The following is a 25,320-nucleotide window of genomic DNA, read 5'->3' on the forward strand; positions in this document are numbered from 1 at the left end:
AATAAAATTTCATTATTTATATATACTTGGTTAGTTATTCTTCGGCATTAATTCATGCTGAGGATTTTGCTTTCAATAAATGAGTAATCCTGATGAATTCACAAAATATTTTTTATTAGAGGAGATTTATGTGGAACGAGTTTTGAAATGAGAGTGCACATCGTACGAAATTCATCACATGTTGATTTTAGCTTTTGAAAATCTATCAATAGGTGTGTGAATATTGATTTAAGATTAATTTATACAGTGTGCAAAAATATGAATTATTGTGGAGGTGTAAGAATATTGTATTACTTTTTCGAAAATCCATTTAACACTAACTTTATTTCTTCCTATTTAGTTTAAAGGGATTATTTATATAGGAAAACATGTACCATGTTTGTATAATTAATTTATCTGAACTACTTCATTTGAAACATGGAAACTAACAGGTCACTTTTAATAAGTTTACTTTGCTCTTAGTTTGTACAGCAAGTGGGGTGGAACTATTCTCGAAGTAACTCTATTAATTTACTTTGAAACTCAGAACTGAGAGATTTATGATTATTGAATACTGGCTACGTAAGAGCAAGTTGAATAGTTTCGAACATCTTAACTACTGGTGCATAAATAATTGAATAAGGAAGGAAAAGAGAGTAATGGAAGGAATGAGTGCGAGGGCTTAGCTGCAGTTAGGGATAGATGCTAAGAAGGGTGTAATCACAGAAAAAAGAAGAATAACTGTTTTCTCTGTGGTGCAAGTAAGCTGGAAAGAGTGTTTGCAGAAAGAAATGAGAAGGCGCAACCGATCCACCACTTCCACAAGTGATTTATACTCGTACAGGTGCTCATTTGTATGTGAGTGCCTTGTATACAATTAAATAGAAGCTATGCTCTTCTTCAAGTTCCGTTCCGATCATATGGAACGAATTTTCATTCAGTCTTCTAGTAATTAATTTTCACATAAGATGTATTCCAGTTAATCTAGACCAATTGCGAATTTGTGGATCTTACTCGACTAACTTGGTTATTTCAGTAACCTAAGATCTTGGGAGTTAAATAGAAATAATATGTGACTTATTTACATCATAGCAAAAAAGTATTTTCTAAATTTACGAACAGAAACAGTACTGAAGACAAAAATTGTAGTACTCTACAATATGTTATTTGTTTTACTCAGTTGTTACACTGTACAGTATAAAGAATGGACATTTGGACAAGTGTTGGGATAGTGGAGGTCAGACAGGCCAGTGATTAATGATAGTGGAGGAGAAAGGTTATTTGTTACCGGTCACTTTCGGAGGACGTTGAACCATTCATAGAAGTCAAACTGTAAGACTGTGACTATGACCGTACTCTCCAGAACGCGAATCGCAAAATGTCAGAATTCAGAATAATTATTTTTGAAGAGGAAGAACGGAATTGTTTGTTTGAAGAGTGACTTCCTCAGAGGCGCGCATCCAAAACAGATATGATTGATGAATGGCGCTTCAAAATCATTCAGTTTGGATTATTTTAGCACAAATACCAGAAGTAGTGAGAGCTTTCTCATGTCGAAATATTACGAAAATTCTAACAATAAGTATATGAAAATATATTAAAACTCTCCTAACATCTATTAAATTTAGCCGCTAATTATTAGTTATTATACAAATATTTACATCAGCTTCAACAATTTGTTCTTATGAAATTATTGTAATAGCAGCAATAAACAGAGCATTTCAATTGCAAAAAACGTCTTTGAACAAAGAGTTTTCAAACAATGAAATAAACTTACTTATTCATTTAGCTTTTGATAAGATAATTATGGATTTGTTCACGAAAGAAAAAATATATAGCACTCAGAAACAATAAAGCAGGAGTAATGATGAACTAGATACCTATTGGGAATTTTAATTGACAAGAAAGGCTGTAGTTTCTACTCCATTCCACGCTTTTGGCTGAAAAATTGGATGTCAAATCGTAACATCAATTTAAAAACAGTTTTAGGAAAAAATAATAGTTTTTAATCAGTGATAAAAAATATTCATGAATCACCTAGTTATAAACTAATTCTAACAGGCCATTCTTCAATTTTCAAGAATAAGGAAAAATGGGAAGTCTACGATAATAGTTTTTTTATAATTCTCCTCACTCTTGTCAGCCAACCAGCGAGTAAGTTAGTGATAAAGGAATAGTAATTATTGTGTCTGTCACAAATGTAGTGAGAGAACAATTAATATCAACAATTCACAGACTAGACAATTAACCTGACGTTCAAAATATGAATCAATAAGGAAACGTCATACAAATTAATGATAAAGAGTGAGTGACTTGTCACTTCTTTCATGGCTGCATTACATAATAATAATTAATATTCGTCTATATCACCTGCTAAAAAAACGACTTCGTATTGTAAAAGATTTCGTATGAGGTATGAATATGTACTACTGAACTGAGCTTTATGGTAGAGTACATGATTGTGTGCATAGTGAATCAAAAATGGATTGAGACTTGACCGGATCTGAATTACAATGAAGATTCCTCAATTATTTTCAATTCTAAATTCAATATGAGGGAAGGCTTTTGAAAGATTTAAATTCCATGAAAAGTTTAAAAGTTTATTATCATCAAACAACATGAAACTGGAACGTGTTCAGCATTGCGGTCTGAAACGCGAGAATAGATTATTTTTAAAAACTCAAGACGTAATCAGTTGAGCAATATTTTGTGTTCTGTCCAAAAATTATTATCACACACGTTCAAACTTAGTCACTGATGAGTTCCGAGAATTATCCTCGAGTAAATTTGAGAAATACTCTATATCTATAACATGTTCCTATTGCTAGAAGTTCCTAGAAAAATTCTTCGTAAATATTACTCTTAGCATGAATCTGCACATAGTTGGTGATATGGCGGAGATGATTGTTACCTATTATATATTTTCTAGAACCCCCAAATAAAGTTTTCGTTTTTTTTACTATATACACTCTTGATCTAAAACAGTAGGAACAGCAGGCCAACTCTTACTTCTGATTATCTTAATTGGTTTGAAAGAAGAACTGGAGAATTCGAAAAAAAATGCATTAAAAAAGAATATTAATTATAGAATACACATTTAGAAATATTTTATTAATGCTGAATCGGACGTGAATAAATAAAGACCACTGATTCTGATAGGAATCGTCTTTATGAAGCCTATTGAATTATTAAACGTTCAGTTTTGGTATCTTCACAATAACCTGTGAATTTTATTGATGAATCATGGATGAATGACTCCCTGTACTAGTTCTGTTCACATGAAAAATTAAAATTAAAAGTATTCAGATAATATAAAGAATATTATTTTCTGAATTTGTTGCTGGCTTTTCTGCGTTAGGCCTATAGGCTACGACTGCATCCACAAATGCATCAATCTATCAAAGTGAGTTTGCGAGAGAAGTTTGAGAATGAAAACGATTGACCTGAACTTTAAACGAGGCAAGGAGAAAATCGTTTCTAAGTGGACTGCCGATAACGACTTATAACTTTTTATTTGTGTTTGAAGCTGTTGTGTGACTTTCACAAGCTTGATGTTCGAATAAGATAGGTCTATAAATACGTTGAGGACGTTGAATTTCTTGTTCAATGTTCACTTTACTTGTACGTTACCAATTTAGTTAATGCCTTCATCTGCTAATATTATCGAACTCAATGTGAAAATCTTAATAATAGGCACATTAATTGAGTTACATTTTATGAATCGAAATATTATTACAGTCCTGTATTCTAATGAGACAAATGATCTGATTATTCTGTCTTTTTGATTGTGTTGGAGTGAACCAAATTTGTATTTGAATCGTAGTGCATGTAATTCCAATGAGCGGAGCAAGTAGACTATAAAAACTTGAAAGAGGACTACTAAAAAGGCAACTGTCTATGAAATACACTATAACGCATAACACTTTGGAATGTTACAATATTTTTGATGAGGCCCATTCATAAATGACTTCATGAATAATTCATTATTGTAGATACAAATTAATAGTATCCAGTCTGACTGTTCGATATCAATGCTCTTTTTAAGAGCAGTTTGATGTCCAGTCACATTGGCATTTGTTGTCAACCCTAAGCTCTTTCATTATCCATGCACAAGTTTTATAATTCATGAAGTTTTATAACTTCGTGTAGTAATAAGTGGAAAATTACTCTAATAAAAGCTCACTGTTACTCACAGTATATCTGGTCTGGTTTATAATAAGATGGTTAGTTCATGAAGTTTCATTAGTCAAGTCTTATCAGCAAGTTGAGGTTTACCTGAAACAAAAATAATATTAATTTTAGAAACTCGAAATGTTTGCATCGCATGAAAAATTAAAATTAAAAGTATTCAGATAATATAAAGAATATTATTTTCTGAATTTGTTGCTGGCTTTTCTGCGTTAGGCCTATAGGCTACGACTGCATCCACAAATGCATCAATCTATCAAGTGAGTTTGCGAGAGAAGTTTGAGAATGAAAACGATTGACCTGAACTTTAAACGAGGCAAGGAGAAAATCGTTTCTAAGTGGACTGCCGATAACGACTTATAACTTTTTATTTGTGTTTGAAGCTGTTGTGTGACTTTCACAAGCTTGATGTTCGAATAAGATAGGTCTATAAATACGTTGAGGACGTTGAATTTCTTGTTCAATGTTCACTTTACTTGTACGTTACCAATTTAGTTAATGCCTTCATCTGCTAATATTATCGAACTCAATGTGAAAATCTTAATAATAGGCACATTAATTGAGTTACATTTTATGAATCGAAATATTATTACAGTCCTGTATTCTAATGAGACAAATGATCTGATTATTCTGTCTTTTTGATTGTGTTGGAGTGAACCAAATTTGTATTTGAATCGTAGTGCATGTAATTCCAATGAGCGGAGCAAGTAGACTATAAAAACTTGAAAGAGGACTACTAAAAAGGCAACTGTCTATGAAATACACTATAACGCATAACACTTTGGAATGTTACAATATTTTTGATGAGGCCCATTCATAAATGACTTCATGAATAATCCATTATTGTAGATACAAATTAATAGTATCCAGTCTGACTGTTCGATATCAATGCTCTTTTTAAGAGCAGTTTGATGTCCAGTCACATTGGCATTTGTTGTCAACCCTAAGCTCTTTCATTATCCATGCACAAGTTTTATAATTCATGAAGTTTTATAACTTCGTGTAGTAAGTAATAAGTGGAAAATTACTCTAATAAAAGCTCACTGTTACTCACAGTATATCTGGTCTGGTTTATAATAAGATGGTTAGTTCATGAAGTTTCATTAGTCAAGTCTTATCAGCAAGTTGAGGTTTACCTGAAACAAAAATAATATTAATTTTAGAAACTCGAAATGTTTGCATCGCATGACAGATTATATAATAATAATAAATTGGCCTTTATTCAATTTCACAATAATTGCATTACAAAAGAAATCAATTATAAAATTTTATCGTCGGAATTTTTTCTCCATGGCAAAGTGCCGTCTGGAGGAGCATGACAGATTCCATTATTGTTCAATTTAAACACAATTTGAAGACTAAGACGACTGGAAAAAATATCTTTGATTCGTTAAGCCTTGTTAGAGCTCAGCTTGAGTAGAATATGATGGTGATTTCAGGGAACCGAATAGAATAAATATATCACTAATATCAGTAATAATATCACTAATATATATCTACTCATATCACACATATCACTAATCTCATAAATCATAAACACTTTATGATTTTCATGAGAATGAATAGATGATTTCAAGGTTCCATTAGGATTGCTCTTTGAAAGTTTGTCTTGCTCACAATGACCCTGATATTGCAGTTGGCCAAGAAAATTATTATTACAATTAATTTTTATTACGAGTGGTAATATCGGAAACTGACGGAAGTAGTGGTCTATTTATAATACACTCAACAAGTACGGTATTTGAAATGTGGGAGTTCAATGCATGAGACATTGAAACCGTAGGATGCAACAAGCAGTGAGTATGGAATGTAATTACATTAAATTACATGCAACAAGTGTTGAACAATGACCGCAAGATGGTTAGTCTAAAGGTGCGTACAGACTGTCGCTCTGCTCCGCAACCGAACGTCACTCCAGCAGAGCGATTGATGATCGACCGGGGAGCCACAGTGGTTCGACCGGGGAACGCGAGTAGATCTAACATCTTCCGTAACGTTCATGATGGGTGCGTGGGCAGCACGACTGTGGTTCGATGGTGGTACGAGGGCGGTACGAGGGCGGTACGAGGGATGAGCGTGCTCGGTGCGGGTTGGAAGCACGAATATGTGTACGCAGCTTAATGACTTAGTTTTTTCACAGACAGACAAGCTACTTGAATGAGATTCAAAAGAATGTTTTATCATTATTACTAAATGCTTTTATTGAAACAAACTATAAAATCATCAAGCACTTTATTAATTTCTACACAATACAGATGAAAAGAGTTCAACCATAATAAATCATATGAGTTCAATAAGAGTAGTCATAAGTTGTTATAATTCATTAGTCTTCATTTCTGAATTAAGCACAATCATTGTTTCTAATATCGGTTTGCAAGATTGGACGAAACAAGTTTGAATGAAAATGAAAATTCCATATTGTCTTTTAATTAATGACTTGGCAATAGTTTAAGTACTCTGTATTATGAATTGTGTTTCACAAGAATAACAAGTGGACATTCAAAGATCATTCACAGCTAATTGAAAAATATCGATTTCATCTTTTTATAGTATGTTTCCTATTGATAGATGAGAGGATAGATCATATACAGAAAATATAGCATTCTCATTTATCTAGTAGAACTGTAGCATAAATACTGTGCCACCAGTTAACAGTAGTATAATTATGCATATTATAATGTCCATTTTGAGATCATGATTTGAGATTTTTATAGAATTTATTTTAATTCAAGTTTCATAATTCATGAAGTTTTATAACTTCGTGCAGTAATAAGTGGAAAATTACTCTAATAAAAGCTCACTGTTACTCACAGTATATCTGGTCTGGTTTATAATAAGATGGTTAGTTCATGAAGTTTCATTAGTCAAGTCTTATCAGCAAGTTGAGGTTTACCTGAAACAAAAATAATATTAATTTTAGAAACTCGAAATGTTTGCATCGCATGACAGATTATATAATAATAATAAATTGGCCTTTATTCAATTTCACAATAATTGCATTACAAAAGAAATCAATTATAAAATTTTATCGTCGGAATTTTTTCTCCATGGCAAAGTGCCGTCTGGAGGAGCATGACAGATTCCATTATTGTTCAATTTAAACACAATTTGAAGACTAAGACGACTGGAAAAAATATCTTTGATTCTTTAAACCTTGTTAGAGCTCAGCTTGAGTAGAATATGATGGTGATTTCAGGGAACCGAATAGAATAAATATATCACTAATATAAAATCTACTCATATCACACATATCACTAATCTCATAAATCATAAACACTTTATGATTTTCATGAGAATGAATAGATGATTTCAAGGTTCCATTAGGATTGCTCTTTGAAAGTTTGTCTTGCTCACAATGACCCTGATATTGCAGTTGGCCAAGAAAATTATTATTACAATTAATTTTTATTACGAGTGGTAATATCGGAAACTGACGGAAGTAGTGGTCTATTTATAATACACTCAACAAGTACGGTATTTGAAATGTGGGAGTTCAATGCATGAGACATTGAAACCGTAGGATGCAACAAGCAGTGAGTATGGAATGTAATTACATTAAATTACATGCAACAAGTGTTGAACAATGACCGCAAGATGGTTAGTCTAATGACTTAGTTTTTTCACAGACAGACAAGCTACTTGAATGAGATTCAAGAGAATGTTTTATCATTATTACTAAATGCTTTTATTGAAACAAACTATAAAATCATCAAGCACTTTATTAATTTCTACACAATACAGATGAAAAGAGTTCAACCATAATAAATCATATGAGTTCAATAAGAGTAGTCATAAGTTGTTATAATTGATTAGTCTTCATTTCTAAAATCGGTTTGCAAGATTGGACGAAACAAGTTTGAATGAAAATGAAAATTCCATATTGTCTTTTAATTAATGACTTGGCAATAGTTTAAGTACTCTGTATTATGAATTGTGTTTCACAAGAATAACATGTGGACATTCAAAGATCATTCACAGCTAATTGAAAAATATCGATTTCATCTTTTTATAGTGTTTCCTATTGATAGATGAGAGGATAGATCATATACAGAAAATATAGCATTCTCATTATTATCTAGTAGAACTGTAGCATAAATACTGTGCCACCAGTTAACAGTAGTATAATTATGCATATTATAATGTCCATTTTGAGATCATGATTTGAGATTTTTATAGAATTTATTTTAATTCAATTTTCATTTACGCATTCATGATTAGGAAACTTTAGTACAAGGTAATATTAAGTTAAGACAACTGTTGCGATTCTCTCATCTCCTTTATTTGAGAACTCACAAAACTCTGAGAGTAATGAAATATTTCGTTTGTTATGAAAAATTGAATATATCTGTACCACACACTAAGCAAGTGTCCAATACAAAATAAAGCGTGAGTCATTAAAACGGAATGTGAATGAATAACCTTTCAATAACTGTAACCTTTTCAATCTTATCTTTCGGAGTCGCTGTGCTACATTGGTAGGCTCCTTTTTCTAAAATAAATTTTTCAAAATTTCTAATCATTTCACTCTAATTATTATTAATCGAGGCAGTGTTTTTGGAACGAGGAGATAACTTTAAAATAAACAGTCTTCCGCTCCGAATAGCCAAATAAAGTACTACCGTAATGAGGTAAAGATAGTGAGTATCTGTTTTTATGGATTTCTCTATTGATTCATCACAAATGAAGAAAACAAAGGAAGATTATTCTTCTTCTCGGATGTGTATCACCGTTGGCGAACGTCGACGATTATATTGGCTACGATTACTACTTTGTGGGGTCACGCCCCGGACCAATTGAATGGAAATTTACCCAAACCAGCCTCTTGACCAGTCTCTCTAAAAGGAACGCTCGAAAATTTAATAGCATTGTTCATATTTACCTAAAAGTCTTGGACTTATTGATCATACGCATTTCCAAATACTTAATAAAGAATAAGTCAGGGGTCATCCCCCCCCCCCTACTGAAACTTCAAAAGAACCCAGCCTGCGTCCAAAACCACCCCTGAATGAGTAGAATGATGAGTAGGCCCAGAGAATGGAAGGCAACCTTATGAATTACTGTATAAGGAAGCAAGTAAATCTTTTCTCATTTTGTCTGAGAAACCGCATTATTGAAGAATAGTACTTCATCAATTCAATTCAGAAATAATGCCACTTGACTTTCAAACAATGAATAAGAAAAATCGATCAATTTCAAGAAGCTAATTATTGGCAGCCTCCAGCTGCAAATTGGACATTGATTGGTAAAGAGAAAATGCGGCACAAGGTTGAGCTCATTCATTCGCTAAGTACTGCTAAAATTTAATCACTATTTATCTGGAAGCATATCCTCTATCTTTGATAGACTTTTCTCTCTTTGTTGTTGAGTGTGATGAGGCAGGAAAGAAGCAGTTTTGGTTCTGGAGGCAGTGGGCTGTGATTGATTACTTCCGAGCGGTGAGGTTGGATCCGCTTCTCGCTCTAACCCTGTTACATTGCAACCAATGCCAGGCTATTGAATTTGGCCCACAACATACTTCCAGGTAAACATTGGATGGTCTTCGATCAACAATATAAGGCACTGACCGGTGACCACGGCTGTCGAATTTTAATTGCATATCTAATTATCAGTTAACAGATGGAGTAAGTGATAACGCGCCGGTCTAGTAATTATCAAGAGAACCCGAGTTCGAAACCCGACCGGGGCAAACGTTTTTGACCCAGCACAATCACATAGATACGGCCACCCCGTCTTTTGGAGGAGACGATAAGCCATCGGTCCCGACTACCTAAAAAATAGTCGTCAACTCTCATCATCATCATCCTACTCACTCATTATCCACGCACAAGCCTTAGAGAGCTCGTATTATTATTATTATTAACACCCTCGATAATATTATTATTATTATTATCTTCAGTTATTAGTTCAGTGCAGCATTGAGATTAAATGATCCAGTGAATTCAATGATTGGTATTACGAAGTAATGTCATCATCAAGATGATTATTGTTATGACATGATAATGTCATCATCGATATGATTATTGGTTTGACATGCTAAAGGTGCGTACAGATTTACGCGCCGCGAACATGAGCAATTCACTTTTAATCAGCTGATGCCAAGCTTTTTATATCTATATCTTATACCGTTTCTGTAAAAATACAGATATAGTCAGCTGATTAAAAGTGAATTGCTCATGTTCGCGGCGCGTATATCTGTACGCACCTATATATCATCACAAAGATGATTATTGGCATGATATCACTATTTATGATGGTCATTTCGTATTATCGAAGAAAAAATTCACACCGCATACACTTCCAATGAAATTTTGTAACAACCCTCTATTTATTATCGTATTCGGGAATTTCATATATCCATCATTATTTTCAACAGAAAAGAGGTCATTACTGTCCAGTGTCCAATGCCACAAAAACGCAATGAGAACTCTTGTAGTTTTCCAAGTAAGTCCCAGTCCAAGAAATAGAACAACTCTATAACCACAGTAATAAAGTTACAATTTGGTGCTGAATTATACGTGGAGTCTGAAATGTACTGGATATCACGATCTCGAATAGCTTGCGTGTCCCGGAGCGGTGAAAAATTCATTGTTGTAGTCAAGCTTCAACCCCCGATGGTCAATCTAGCCTCTCACAAAAAGCATATTGGTCGTCGTAAAGACTTTATACCTCCCGCTACAAGATTAGAGATAATCCAAAATTTGATTAAGTAGTAACCTTGAAGGCATAACCCTATGATACTTTATACACTATTAGAAATCGTACCCTGTACAAGGGTATGTCTTTTACATTTCAACATTAATGATTTCACATTTTTCTCAACTTTCTCAAACTGCTTGAGAACCAGAAGTGAAAAATACTGTTTCAATTCATCTCATAATCAGTAAAAGACTCAGAAAATGTTACACTCCTGATGAAATTTTGTGGACTAGTGTATATCCTCCTACCAAGAGAAGAATATAATCAATCACTCTTTCTCATTTTTCATCACTTATTTGCGGAATTTTTCTCACTCATCCTTTTCAGCTCTGAAACTTCCGGTACTTGTTTCATTTCGTGGAATAGCATTTGGAAGTGGATCTTGGAAATTGACTTTCGAAAAATGATACAAGGAATAAATAGAGGTTAGCAATCCATCACATGAATGACAGGAGAGGAAAACATACAGTTTCCTGTAATTCAAGAAGGTATGACTGCACGTGTTTTAGAAGACTGGTAAGGTAGTTTGAATAAAAATAATGATTATTAGACTTATAAGATAGAGGAATTGATAGATAAGATTAGACTTATTATATAATAGGAAACGAAAGTTTAAATAATTGAAAAGGTAGAAATAATATTTTGAATAGAGTTTTCTAGATACTGTAACCTTCTTTCGAGATTCAAAATCTTCTTTATTCTATAATAACTGCTTCAGGAGTTGAGCTAAAGATCAGGAGTAAAGCTCACCAGTAGAAGTGTTTCCTCCTGCACTGGAGCTGATTAATAAAAATGCATATTTAAGCACAAAACATTAAATTCAACACATTATTAGTCTATATACTGAACTGTCGAATATAGTGGTGAGTGGAATATCAAAATATACAGTTCGTTTTTAGAAATAGATTATTTTTTTAAGAATTCCAAGCTTCATAAAAATTCGCTTGTAAATCTAACTCGAAAGTGCTTAAGTCCTTCGTGACTACTAATTGAATTTCTTATACAGTAAAGCATTTCCTTGAGCTTTTAGAATGTGAAAATACACATATATATATGATGTATCAGTATGTATGTACTTGAACTTTGATGTCTCTGGGATAACTTGACCCCTAGTTTCTAGTCTTCAGTGCCGAGAGTTTCTCTACATTGCTTCCTCTACTCCTATCCTTCTGCTTCTCACATCTCGAAGCCGGACGAGCCCTGAAACTGCATTCGAAGTCTTGATAGTTGCATCTGTGTTGCTGTTGCCGTTGTAGCTCCGCACGATAAACCAGAAACCAGTTTCTTCTCTCTCCTCATCATCATCCGGTCGCCAGAGTACAATAGCCCGTACTTGGTTCAATATTCCGCAATGTCTTCGGCCGTTACCAGTTACTACCTACTTAACATTCTACTTTGTCTTTTTGTCAAATTCTGTTCTCAATACCGTTGAAAGCGTGAAGGTCGAGCATTAATCAAAATTCATACATGGAACTGAGCTCAACCACAACTAATTAGACACTGCCCACATCCCACAATCCACAGTTCATAGCCGAGCCAGGAAAGGCACTGGCCCGAATCGCAAAGTTCATGACTTATGAGATGACTAATGTTAACTGTTAGTGGGTGAATCATTCCATGGAAAATCCTCCTATTCCAGCTTTTCCACAATTCCAAAGAATAACTTAATTAGCAAAATTAAAAGTTTTGAATATTATATTATTGACATCGATGAAAAAGTTACAATGTGCATTGCAAGATGCAGTTGCAACATTGCTACTGTTTCGCAATTTGCGAAGTTCTCACTCATGTCATCTTGAGTTTGATATTATTCAAAACTAACAATAGTACAATTTCTATCCTGTAGATGTAGAGTAACATTGTATCATTGATTATGAATACCTGTTGTTATTTAACATCACCTTTCAAATTACAATTATATAAGTTATTGTTTCAAATTTTTATATCATTATAGATTGTAACGAAGCTACCTTGTTTTCGAAGTGCAGATGGTATTTGTTATTTGGTCAAAATTTATATTTCGCCAACATTTTTCATTTCCAATTTGTAGTAAAATGACTTACTAAAGATGATTAAACCACTGTGGATTGATGAGTTCTGCTGGAATGTAAGTTAGGTACTGTTTCCACTACGCTATTTTCTCAATAGCGATTAAGCCCGTATTTCCCTATCAACTGAGTCACGTCCTTCAAAGTGTTTTGGAAATTGGCGAAAGCATGAATCATCAAGTACAATAACATTGAGCAATGACAGTCATCAAGTACAAACCGATGTCATTCTAGTGATTCATTTAAAAAAAAAATGAAATTCACGAACGTTACTGCTATCACTGATGGTAATTTATCGTTTTTCCTTCAGTACGTGGAACCAAATAGAACTCATGGTACTTTGTTAAGATTGCAAAATTCATGTAATAGCTAAGTCTCGATAACCGAAAGAAGAATTTCAATTTAGCAAATCAAGAGGAACAAATTACAGCAATTAAGTGATCCATGTGAAACTATTTTCTATCTGAAATGGTAAAATATTATGAGTCATAAAACTACAACTTTGAAGTCAGTGTTCATACCAAAATATTTAAATAAAAAGTTGAATAGTAGAAGCATACATGATTGATATAATATATGGTATAATTTAAAGGTCTGACGAATATTAGTTGATAAAAGGATCCTCAATCTTATTGAGCGATTGGATTAGAAGAATAGGAGTAGTAAGCATAACTATTTTCATGAATCGCAACAACATTGAGAGCCTTTTGACAAAACAAAACTTATTTGAGAAATTGAGTTTTAAATATTGAGCCGTTTATCAAGGTATCGTAATTAGAGATTGGATTTTATTTGTTGATCACTTTCAAGAAACGAACGTTTAAATAACGGTCATGATTTAAATGGAAAAGAAATAGTTGAATACGATTTAAAATAAATGAATTCATTTCGATTAATTATTTATTGCTTGATTACAGGCTTCTCAGGCTACCACTGAGCTGCTGATGGGCGTTTGTAGAACTTTGAACAGGTAGCCTAATTTAGCAGCATTAAAATAGTTTATCAGATCCTATGTTAAGGTAACCAGTATATTGGTTTCAACCGCACTTGGCATGTAATCACTATAATGAGCTTCTCAGGAGACTCTAGCATGATTGAAATTATTCTTACGATTTCCTCTTACCCTGAAAATAAGACGAGGTTTAAAGAGATGATCTGAAAGAAACAAGGAAGCATAAACACTGAATACTCAAAAACCTTGTACACACTATCAAAACAATTCAAATATTATTAGAATTTTACGAAAACCTTGTATACACAATCAAAATTTGATTATTTCATGGAAATTCGACAAACTCATTCCACTACTTCTATTCATAATGAGCTTTATAACCGCTTCTCCTATGCACTTTATAATAACATTATTATTTTGTAATCTCCTTCAAATCTAGGTAGGGCCTACTCCCTACTGCTGTACAGTAATTGTCCAATATTCAACTGCGAACTGCGGAAACATTTGAGCCAAAAAGCTCATCAAAACCATGTTATCAAACTGAAATTGGCGTACCACATTGGCACACAGTTCATTCGTTACATATCGTAGAAATGTGGCCTCAACACAGTTTAATTGGAAATAAGACCCAGAAAAACGAAGAGCGATAATTTTGAAATGTCTTACAGAGATATGGAGAGGAACCTCTATGTATTTTATACACGGAAACACAAAGCCATACGCGTAAAGTGTTAGCGTCTAGTAAAAGCTAATGTTGTAATCTATGAACAAAGAGAATACTCGTTTCAGAATAAAGGATATTCGTTTGTTTCTGCAATGAACATCACAATTCCTTAACTTTTTTTGGTTAGAGATGTAGAGGGGAAACATTTTCTATTCCATTCCATTTTCAACTGAGTTGAAGTTTCTTTTATGCATTTTACTTATCACATAGATATATTTTTTGAAAAGATTCCCACTGGAAAAATACAGTATAAAGGTATTTTGAAAGGCAATTGAAAACAAAGTAGAGATGTAAAGGCGAAAGAGAAATCGTTCCGGACGTAACTTTTCGAAAACTGAATAATGATTTATATTGTGTGCTGAGAGGTCAAGGTGCTCTAAGTGAGCAGGCGGAACTGCAGTGCCAGTGCTCAGATTTTACCATTTCCTTTGGGCACAGGATCCTTCCATTTTCAATCTGTTTACATATTTTTTTATTAATTTCAATAGACTGGAGTAAGTTTTGAAATAGATTATGGTACCATGGGCTTATGGTCATGTATCATGCAAAAATATGACGTAGCAATTAATAAATTATGTATTATTTGCATGGTGAAGTACCTGATTTTCATATTGTAAATCTTTTATGCATGGTTTATAATTAGATAGTTACTATAAGGGAAACATTATCAAGTATTTTCCAGTAGTCAAGTATTTAGTCAATGGGCAGTAAATTCACACAGTTAACCTTGAGAAATGTGATTCACTGGTTGGTGATAATGAATTATTACGAGTGGTTTCGTCATGGGTGAGGAATTTTCATTTACCCACCAGCGTACATCGCGAGTTACATTCACTGAATTTTCCATAAATAAAAGCTGTTTTTAATGAGGTCTATAAGAGCAAAGCGGAATATTATTCTCTTATTAAGCCCAGCTAAGAGAAATTATTCTCATTATATTCAATATTCAAAATTGAACATAGACTTGGAGGATGGAGTGAAACTTGTAAATTTATGCAATAGTCGTAGAGAAATTTAGAAAACTTGATAGAATAAATAGATTAGAGAGAAAAATAGAAAGCTGATTTATTCTAGCAGGATAATGTAGAATAGAGATGTGAGTTGATGAAAAAAATATCAGAATACAAAATGCGAAATTAGTGAAACAAAACCCAAACATCCTTTCTCTCTCATCCTTTACCTCATGGGAGATACTCATTTTATTCCCTAACAAATGCAATTAAATAAATCGATCAACAACAACTTGACAATCACTACCAATTTATTGCAGTAATGAATATTGTATAAAGGAACGGTGAACCATAAATAAATAATGAGTAATCAAGAGTTTGTTTTAAAAATAAAATTATAATCAATAGATTATAATAATGGATTACTTAAAAAATTTAGAAAAAATTGAGAAAATTTACAAAAATAGAGAAAATTTGTTTTGTTTTTGTTCTATTTCCATCATTCCTGCCTTGCAATCCATCTTGTTCAAAACAAAGTTTGGAGCTTCAATTCAAGCACATTGTGCTTCCGGGCCATGATAGCTTTTGTAATGATTCATGATTTCATAATTTCAAGAAGATTCTCCAGCAGTAAGATTACAGAGTAGTAATTGTAATATCAACTAATTGTGGCATAAATTCTAAATGAAGTCGTGTCCGCGGTTAAATGGAGCTTCTGATGGAAAAGAAATGGAATGGAAAAGGAAAGCGAATTACGAAACACGGCACTTCTTTTGTTGTCGGATTGCAATTGAAACGTCCGAGCACTGTTACGGTTGACCAGATTATGTTGACATAATGGATAAGATTCTTTTCCTGTTCTATTTTCAATCAACAATCTCTCTTTCATCTGATCGCATTATCGACGAATATAAGAAATACAAAAAAGTTAAGTTCAATCGAAGAGCATTGACCTTAAATAGAATGTGTGTAGGCTAAATCAACTCTTATCAAAATCTGTAGTGAAGGCCCCCATATCCTGTACTCTACTCACTCTTTGCCTGAAATATTGACTACTGAGACGTGGGATATTTTTGAAATGCATCGGAACAGTCGAGAAACTGTAAAAATCGGCTTATGTTAGACATTGGAGCGTTAACATAAACTCAGAAGCGTTACTTGGGCACGTGGATGTGGAAAATTGTTTGTGTAAAATGAATTCCAAGAGAGCTTCATGCCTCGACCTCTACTTTGTTGAAGCCATATGGAAACTATTAGCATAGAGAGAGTAAAGATACTGTTCAATAATGTAGAACAGAATCTAGTTTTATAATCTAGAATTGTCTCTGCTATTAGAGAGCAATGTGCAAGATACTTCAAATAAATGAAATTTGATTAAAATTAAACTATTACAGAAAATTGTGCGAGCTCCTTTAAAGGAATAAAATAAAATTAATTATAATTGAAAAAGGAAATAATTCATTGTAGTGGGGGTTTCTAAATGAAGAGTTTGGATTTACGGTTTTATTGAATTGTCAACGAGTAGGCTTTAGACTACACCGTTTATGTACATATTCAAGCCCTAGGTACAGATTCAACAAACAAGATTTTTTAGTCTATGCCTATGGTTCAAGGCTTCAAGGTATTCAGGATAAGGATTTGTTTCATCAAAGTTCTATTGTTTTATAGAATTCATTTCATTCTATTTTCTCCTGTTCAAACAGTCAACTATGTTCTGGAACTGGCACAAAAACCACGTAACGTCTTCATGGTTGAGAATGTGACGTAAAGCAGACCACGTGTTGTTGGTCCCCATCCGTTGCTTGAGCGTGAACTGCTTGGAGGAATGAATTGCAAATGGAATTATCTGGATCATTTGAAAGAGGACAATACAAAATTCAATGCATTGTGAATGGCATCGTATGAATAGCGTTTAGCATTGATATGCAAAGCTTCATGGACGTCTACTACTATAACTCTAGCCAGCTCTCTACACACTATCATATAAACCTTATACTACTGTAGTAGAACAGAAAATGATTGCAATTTGTTTGAATATGAATCCTACATATTGCTCTGATAAATATGAGCAAAGATAATAAGAATCGATAAAGGATGAATAGATAAAATTTTCTCTGGTATGAGGTATGATAGACTTCATTTATAAAAATTACTGTATTTAAACTATTCCGAGATCAGTTAATCTCAATATAGTAATGTAATAGGATAACTATAAATAATAAGTATAGATTCATTCTATTACATTAAATGATACAGATTACGTTATGAGTATTTGATAGAATTTAAAGGATCTTTAGTAGTGATCCATCATTTTCTCTCCTTTCTTATAAATAATGAACATTATGCATCAACACATTTCTTCTACGGAGAGGAACAATAATTATTAAAAATTTGAATGTCGAATATTGATTAATTCTATTTTTCTCATGCCTTTTGCTCTTTAGGCTTCTACGCCTACTTATTACGATGAGAATAAGTTTTCCATTGGAAGCGAAAGAGAGTATTCCATATTTATTCTCCTGTACTCTACACCTCTGAAGTAAAGGTCAAGTTTTATAAAAAAATCCATTATCAAAATCACTAAGTTTTCATTTTAATGTTATTCGTTGAAGATCTTTTATTTTTCTTACGATAACTGACAGACGGAATCAACCATTGTTGAGACATTATTCTTATTGATATTGTAACTATCTTCCAATGATCTTCTCAATTCTATAAACAGATAAATCCTAAGTAGAGAATAATAATGACTGTGGGAAGAGAACAAGAAACTTGCATGTGTCAGTCCTATAGCCTTTTGAAGAGAAAGTCTGGTGGCAAAACAGGCCTATTTCCAGTTACCAGATTCCAGCTGACGAATAAATAAATGCACATAGAAACCACTTTCGTCACGAAGGCTGCTTGGCCTGCTTTTGATTATGTATCTTGTATCAGTCAGAAGCCTTCAAAGGTCAAGTTCAGCACCATTATCTGACTCAAATAACGGCTCCTCTCCGATTTAACAAAACTTGCTATAATATACAACGATAAGAAGTTAAATTCTCAACAGACTAGCATGATTTACATCAAGGTAAATACGAAACCTACACATTATTCTATATGAAGCTATTTTAATTACCTTGAAAATGTTATTGCATTAGACTAGCCTTAGACTAGCCTGATATTTATGTCACGTAACAATACGTAATTTTAGTTATTGAACATTCAGTATGTTTCCATTTTGGACTCAAAATTATAAGTGAAATTAAAATAAACAAAAGATAGGAATGTCTATTTAAAATGCGGGATTGGAGGAGTTTTGGGCCTGAATTAATATTGCCAATAGATGAATGAATAAGACTATTCATCATCATAAATATAATATGATAAAATGGTTCTCGGATGAATATATTTGGGAAGATAATCTAGAAAATGGAATGCTGTAGATTATCAAAGCATCATTATTTCAGTTGTTCTTTTAATGCAAGCTTCACTACCTGACATGTATTTATTTGTATGTCTGAAGTTTTATTTGGTCGAGTTAAAGCCCATAAATAGTCAATGGAATTTAGAATACCATTTATTTAAAATTGAGTACCAAAGTCACTTGGAGAGAAATTATTGGTGCTGTTTTCACTTATTGACTTGCATAGCTCGGCGAAACACCCAAAAACACCTCTCCGGCAATTGGCACGGCAATAGACAAATAAAAATTCAATTCCACTTCTTTATAGTGAGTAAAACTCGTTGATCCATTTCTAGGAATCGTCAACGAAAATATGAAAAACTCAATGATTATGACTAATGATTTTGAATATGACAAAAATGATATAACATAAGTGAATTTTGTTTGCGAATAATATAGATTATTTAAACTGGAGAGACGGAAGCAAAAAATGAATATCTGAATGGAATAGATAGAAATATATCATTAGAATAAAAAAAGTTATGAGTGACAAAGCGTTGCGATTCAAGTAGTCTGATGATATTGGAAAAGTACGATTTGCATGGACGAGCGAGGGTTATCCATCTATTTTGACAATGAGCTCTAAAAGCAACCCACTCCAAAGAAAACAACCCTTTCACATATTCCCTCATGAATTTTGGATTCTAGGATAGGAAAACGATACGAGTTCTTTTTGGCAAAGAAAGACCCATTGCACAGTTTACATTTTTTTCAAAAAAACATTCAATATTCAAACCATCGGCTAGATGGATTCAGTTTTAGGACCAGGACTAATTTTGGCAACATATTTTTCAAGTTCAGTGTTCATCTTATGAATATGTGTGAGGTATACACTTCCAAATAATAATTTTGAATATATTTTCATCAACATATATAATTATATTCATCAACATAGTCGCAATATCAATCTGATATGGTAAAAAGGCCATATTATTATGGACTCAACTGGCACAATAGAAACTAATAAACTGATAAAAATCTATTATAACCTTATGCTCTCAAACAAATGTCTGTGAATGGAGAAAATATACCTATTAATAATCAACCACTGATATAACACTACCATCCTGCCAAGAGAAAAATTCATATTAATGTAGAAACAAATTTGATTATAGGAGTAACTACATTGAACAAAACAAATTCTACAAATCAAAGGGTTTTCAAGATTTTCCTGTTAGAGTTATCGAGTCAACTTAGCCTAGTTGAGAAGTATAGGAAAACTATAGGCTGACTTGAGGGCTTCCTAGTCCAGCATATCTATTACCTGCTCGCAGAAGATTGGATTTTCTAGATCGGGCAATAATCGTTTTCCCGTTTAGTGAGTTGATTGAGTTTTTATTTGAACTAATTGCGTGGCTCTCAACACTATTCTACTGACATGGACTCTTCCTAATGCTTCACTCATCCTTATCCTAAATACTTGTTCATTTTGTTAGCCGTCTAGCCAGAATTTATGGATTATGGGTGATAGTTTTTTAAAGCTAGCGACTCACTGCACTCAACTTTGCATTTATTTTCAAAGTTTTCAAATTCAGCTACATAGTTCTTGAAAAAACTCCATGATTTTACATATTTTTCAGGAAACGTTGAGACAAAATAGTGATTTTCACAAGAAAATAATAGACGCTCTGAGATTTTTAGAATAATATTTACCATCGAAGAAGCATCAGAATATAATTTATGTGAATATATTATACTGTAAGTAATAGCGAATTTCATCTCTATGAGTATAACTCAATATGCTCATGATATTCTAACTTGAAGTTTCAAGATTCAATGTTGATTACATATCACTCATCTAGTACATAAGGGCCGGTTTCCGAGCTCGGGATTTAGCGAAGTTCTAGACTAGACTGTAAACAGCTGGAGTAAGAAAATTTGCTTTCCGAAACGGGGCGTAGTCGTAGTTCACGTTTAAATTCAATTTCGTGAAACTAGAAAATTGAACACAAAATAAAATATAGAGAAAGTAGTGTAAAGTTTCAGCTATTTTGAATTATTTAGGAATGTTTGTTTCATTTCGTCAAGGAAAAACGTTTCCAGTTATAGAAATTAGAAAATAAAGATTATCATCAAAACTGCGACTACGCCCCGATTCGGAAAGCCAATTTTCTGACTCCAGCTGTTTAAAGTTTAGAATTCAAATCCCGAGCTCGGAGACCGGCCCTAAAACTTGTAAAACTCAAAAATTGTGTAAGTGTAGGCCTAGATCTATTCCAGTAGACTCGTGATTGAAATAATGAGAGTCAAAATTTTCTGGCGGCACTTTTGTAGGCGCTACTGTAACTGTAACTTTCATACAGTAAAATGAACATTATCAAGACTCTTAAAGGAGAATTCTATTTAATCAAAGAAGTACGAAATCTAGGCTATCAAACGTATGCATACAATATTTAATTTTTTGCAATACAATTTGCGATAATTTATCATAGTTCTAATTCACTAGATGAATGGCTCTACCTATTTCCGTCAGGTGCCGAATCTTACACCCTGAGATAAAAATATATATTCGATACAAAGAAATCTACTAAGTAATAGAGATTTTAATATATATATATATTTGGATTATTAGTGGCTAATTTATCAAGCTGATCTTAGAGCACATATTTTTGATTGAATTATCCAAGCCGACCAGTATTAGCAAGTACATGTCACAGCTACATGCCAAAGAATGCATATAATTTCAAGATAAAGGCACATGGTAATGATTCGTGCCACAAATCTAGAATATAAAGTTTAGCCTATGATATTTTTATTGATTTCAAATATTGTTCTATTTTTTATATTATATTTTTTATCGCTCTATATATATTTTTGCCTCGATTGATCTTTGCATTATTTGTGTAATATATGTGTGAAATTTTCATGGTGTGCAATTTATTTTTTATTCCTCATCTCTATAGTATAAGTATCATTTTTATATATATTTATTATTTATTGAATTACAAAAGTTATAGGAGAAGCCCATATCTAGGCCTATCAAGATTTTTTAAGACTGAATACTATTAGAAAAACCACGACCTAATTATATTAAATCTCATGCTTTACCGACTGATGCCAAGCAGGAGGCTAATCGTTATTTTAATATAAAGAATAACGTGACAACATATATAATTATATTCATCAACATAGTCGCAATATCAATCTGATATGGTAAAAAGGCCATATTATTATGGACTCAACTGGCACAATAGAAACTAATAAACTGATAAAAATCTATTATAACCTTATGCTCTCAAACAAATGTCTGTGAATGGAGAAAATATACCTATTAATAATCAACCACTGATATAACACTACCATCCTGCCAAGAGAAAAATTCATATTAATGTAGAAACAAATTTGATTATAGGAGTAACTACATTGAACAAAACAAATTCTACAAATCAAAGGGTTTTCAAGATTTTCCTGTTAGAGTTATCGAGTCAACTTAGCCTAGTTGAGAAGTATAGGAAAACTATAGGCTGACTTGAGGGCTTCCTAGTCCAGCATATCTATTACCTGCTCGCAGAAGATTGGATTTTCTAGATCGGGCAATAATCGTTTTCCCGTTTAGTGAGTTGATTGAGTTTTTATTTGAACTAATTGCGTGGCTCTCAACACTATTCTACTGACATGGACTCTTCCTAATGCTTCACTCATCCTTATCCTAAATACTTGTTCATTTTGTTAGCCGTCTAGCCAGAATTTATGGATTATGGGTGATAGTTTTTTAAAGCTAGCGACTCACTGCACTCAACTTTGCATTTATTTTCAAAGTTTTCAAATTCAGCTACATAGTTCTTGAAAAAACTCCATGATTTTACATATTTTTCAGGAAACGTTGAGACAAAATAGTGATTTTCACAAGAAAATAATAGACGCTCTGAGATTTTTAGAATAATATTTACCATCGAAGAAGCATCAGAATATAATTTATGTGAATATATTATACTGTAAGTAATAGCGAATTTCATCTCTATGAGTATAACTCAATATGCTCATGATATTCTAACTTGAAGTTTCAAGATTCAATGTTGATTACATATCACTCATCTAGTACATAAGGGCCGGTTTCCGAGCTCGGGATTTAGCGAAGTTCTAGACTAGACTGTAAACAGCTGGAGTAAGAAAATTTGCTTTCCGAAACGGGGCGTAGTCGTAGTTCACGTTTAAATTCAATTTCGTGAAACTAGAAAATTGAACACAAAATAAAATATAGAGAAAGTAGTGTAAAGTTTCAGCTATTTTGAATTATTTAGGAATGTTTGTTTCATTTCGTCAAGGAAAAACGTTTCCAGTTATAGAAATTAGAAAATAAAGATTATCATCAAAACTGCGACTACGCCCCGATTCGGAAAGCCAATTTTCTGACTCCAGCTGTTTAAAGTTTAGAATTCAAATCCCGAGCTCGGAGACCGGCCCTAAAACTTGTAAAACTCAAAAATTGTGTAAGTGTAGGCCTAGATCTATTCCAGTAGACTCGTGATTGAAATAATGAGAGTCAAAATTTTCTGGCGGCACTTTTGTAGGCGCTACTGTAACTGTAACTTTCATACAGTAAAATGAACATTATCAAGACTCTTAAAGGAGAATTCAATCCAATCAACTGATACTGGTTGCTAGAATACCACATCAACAAGATCACTGTGTAATGCTGAGACATTAATGTGTTGTACTAAATATACTGCTAAATGGAGCGCATTGATTTATTGTCTATTGCTTAGGCCACAAGGCTTGAAACACCTCTTCACTAGTCAACAAAAATAGTTCAGCTTCGTATCCTAATAGTTTATTAGTTAGTCTAGAACCCTACTGAATTTATTGATCTATACATAGCTTGCCGTTAAATTCTTATCTAATGATAATGTTAATATCATTGTAACACTTTGTATATAGATTTTCCCAACTGAATGCGTGGTACGGTAAGTCATGAGATGAAGAAGTTCTGCTGTACCCTCAGCAAAAACGTCATCCTCAGAGAAGGAATCAGTGAAGTCGCGAAGGTTTGTAATTCGCTACAAGCAAATATAAAAATAGCATTGACGATAGCAACCAGTTCAAAAGAGAATTTGAGACCATTGAGTAGAGATGCTTCTATGAATACAGCCTAAAGCTAGAGGAAAGTTTCCATTGCTGGTATGTAATGAATGATTATTATTGATTCTGATTAGTATTGTTTTTGACAGATTAATGTTCTGATTAATCTGGATTTGTATCAACAAATGAAACTGTAGGCTTCACTGTTTTGTCCCTCAAAATTGAATATTAAAAAATATTTTTAATCATTCACATTTAATTTATCAAATGTAGTTCTCTATTGTACCATTATTAACGGAAATATGAAAACAATAGGCTACTGAACAATTATCCATTCAATTTCAACTTAACTCATTATTGACTTCGATTAACAAAATGTTCTTGAAGGAGGATTGACTCACCTATTGTTTTGATGATATCGAAGTCGTCGACGGCCAAATCTTTTTCGGCGTCGGAAGCATCGCTGGTGTCAACCGACGAGATTTCCTTGGGAAGGCTTTCCTGGCGACACCGAACAACTTTCGAGGATGCCATGGTGGTGAACTGGACGCTCAATGGAAACACGCAAGATAAGCGATTGTCAAACGCGACTGCAGAGATTAAGTTCACCTGATAAGAGAGCCGAGTCTATCATCATCCGTTAACAAACTGGCTGTCACTCTTGGGTCGGATGAACGACACTGCAACTGCAACCACTGTCCAACTAGGAGCGAACCGCACCGCACTCTACCACACACTGGACTGCACTGCGTCGCTGCCACCAACCAACTGTCCCTCTGCCCTCACAAGTCAGCGTGGTGCGATGTGCGCTAGAGAAGACAGCTGTTCAGCTGACTGTCAGTTCACGCACCTGCTCCTGTTATGGCGGAGGTGGGGGTGGGGTGATCGTGACGTAGTGGAACGGACGGACGCATTCACTCTTTCCTTCTATAAGAAAGAAATCGCCGGCTACCCTGCACCATAGAATAAAACAATCTTAAAATATATAAGTTTTTTCCTGCCTGCACCCTGAATAACAACACGCACACCATCTCTCAGCTGAAGCCGGAATCAAAATAATTTGCTATGCATGATCTATAAAAATCCTTTGATATTTATGTTTTCCTGAATTTGTTTTGAATGTTTTTTGGAGAAATATTAGCATTAATATTGGCTAAAAATTAAGTATTTAATTTTAGGTGAATCTATTGCCAAGGGTATTTATTGTGTGTGTCGAGTTTTTTCATGTTTTGAAAACAATTATTTTGACCCCATAGCTCATCTTAGTGTAATAAGGTGGTGAACATATAAAAAGTCCCCACCCTAACCCCTTTGCTAAG

General features: G+C 33.4%; 1 protein-coding gene across 1 annotated transcript in view; it reads right to left on the reverse strand.

Moving 5' to 3' along the window:
• LOC111046365 (cAMP-dependent protein kinase catalytic subunit 3) overlaps positions 1-24,832 on the reverse strand; it is a 57,483-nt gene extending 32,651 nt beyond the window's left edge. The window contains exon 1 of the mRNA XM_022331887.2: positions 24,403-24,832. Coding sequence (XP_022187579.1) covers positions 24,403-24,535 — 133 coding nt within the window. The 5' untranslated portion in view covers positions 24,536-24,832. The remainder of the gene's footprint in view (positions 1-24,402) is intronic.
• Between the last annotated feature and the right edge of the window lie 488 nt (positions 24,833-25,320).

This window comes from Nilaparvata lugens, chromosome 3 (genome assembly GCF_014356525.2).
Source record: "Nilaparvata lugens isolate BPH chromosome 3, ASM1435652v1, whole genome shotgun sequence".
NCBI lineage: Eukaryota > Metazoa > Arthropoda > Insecta > Hemiptera > Delphacidae > Nilaparvata > Nilaparvata lugens.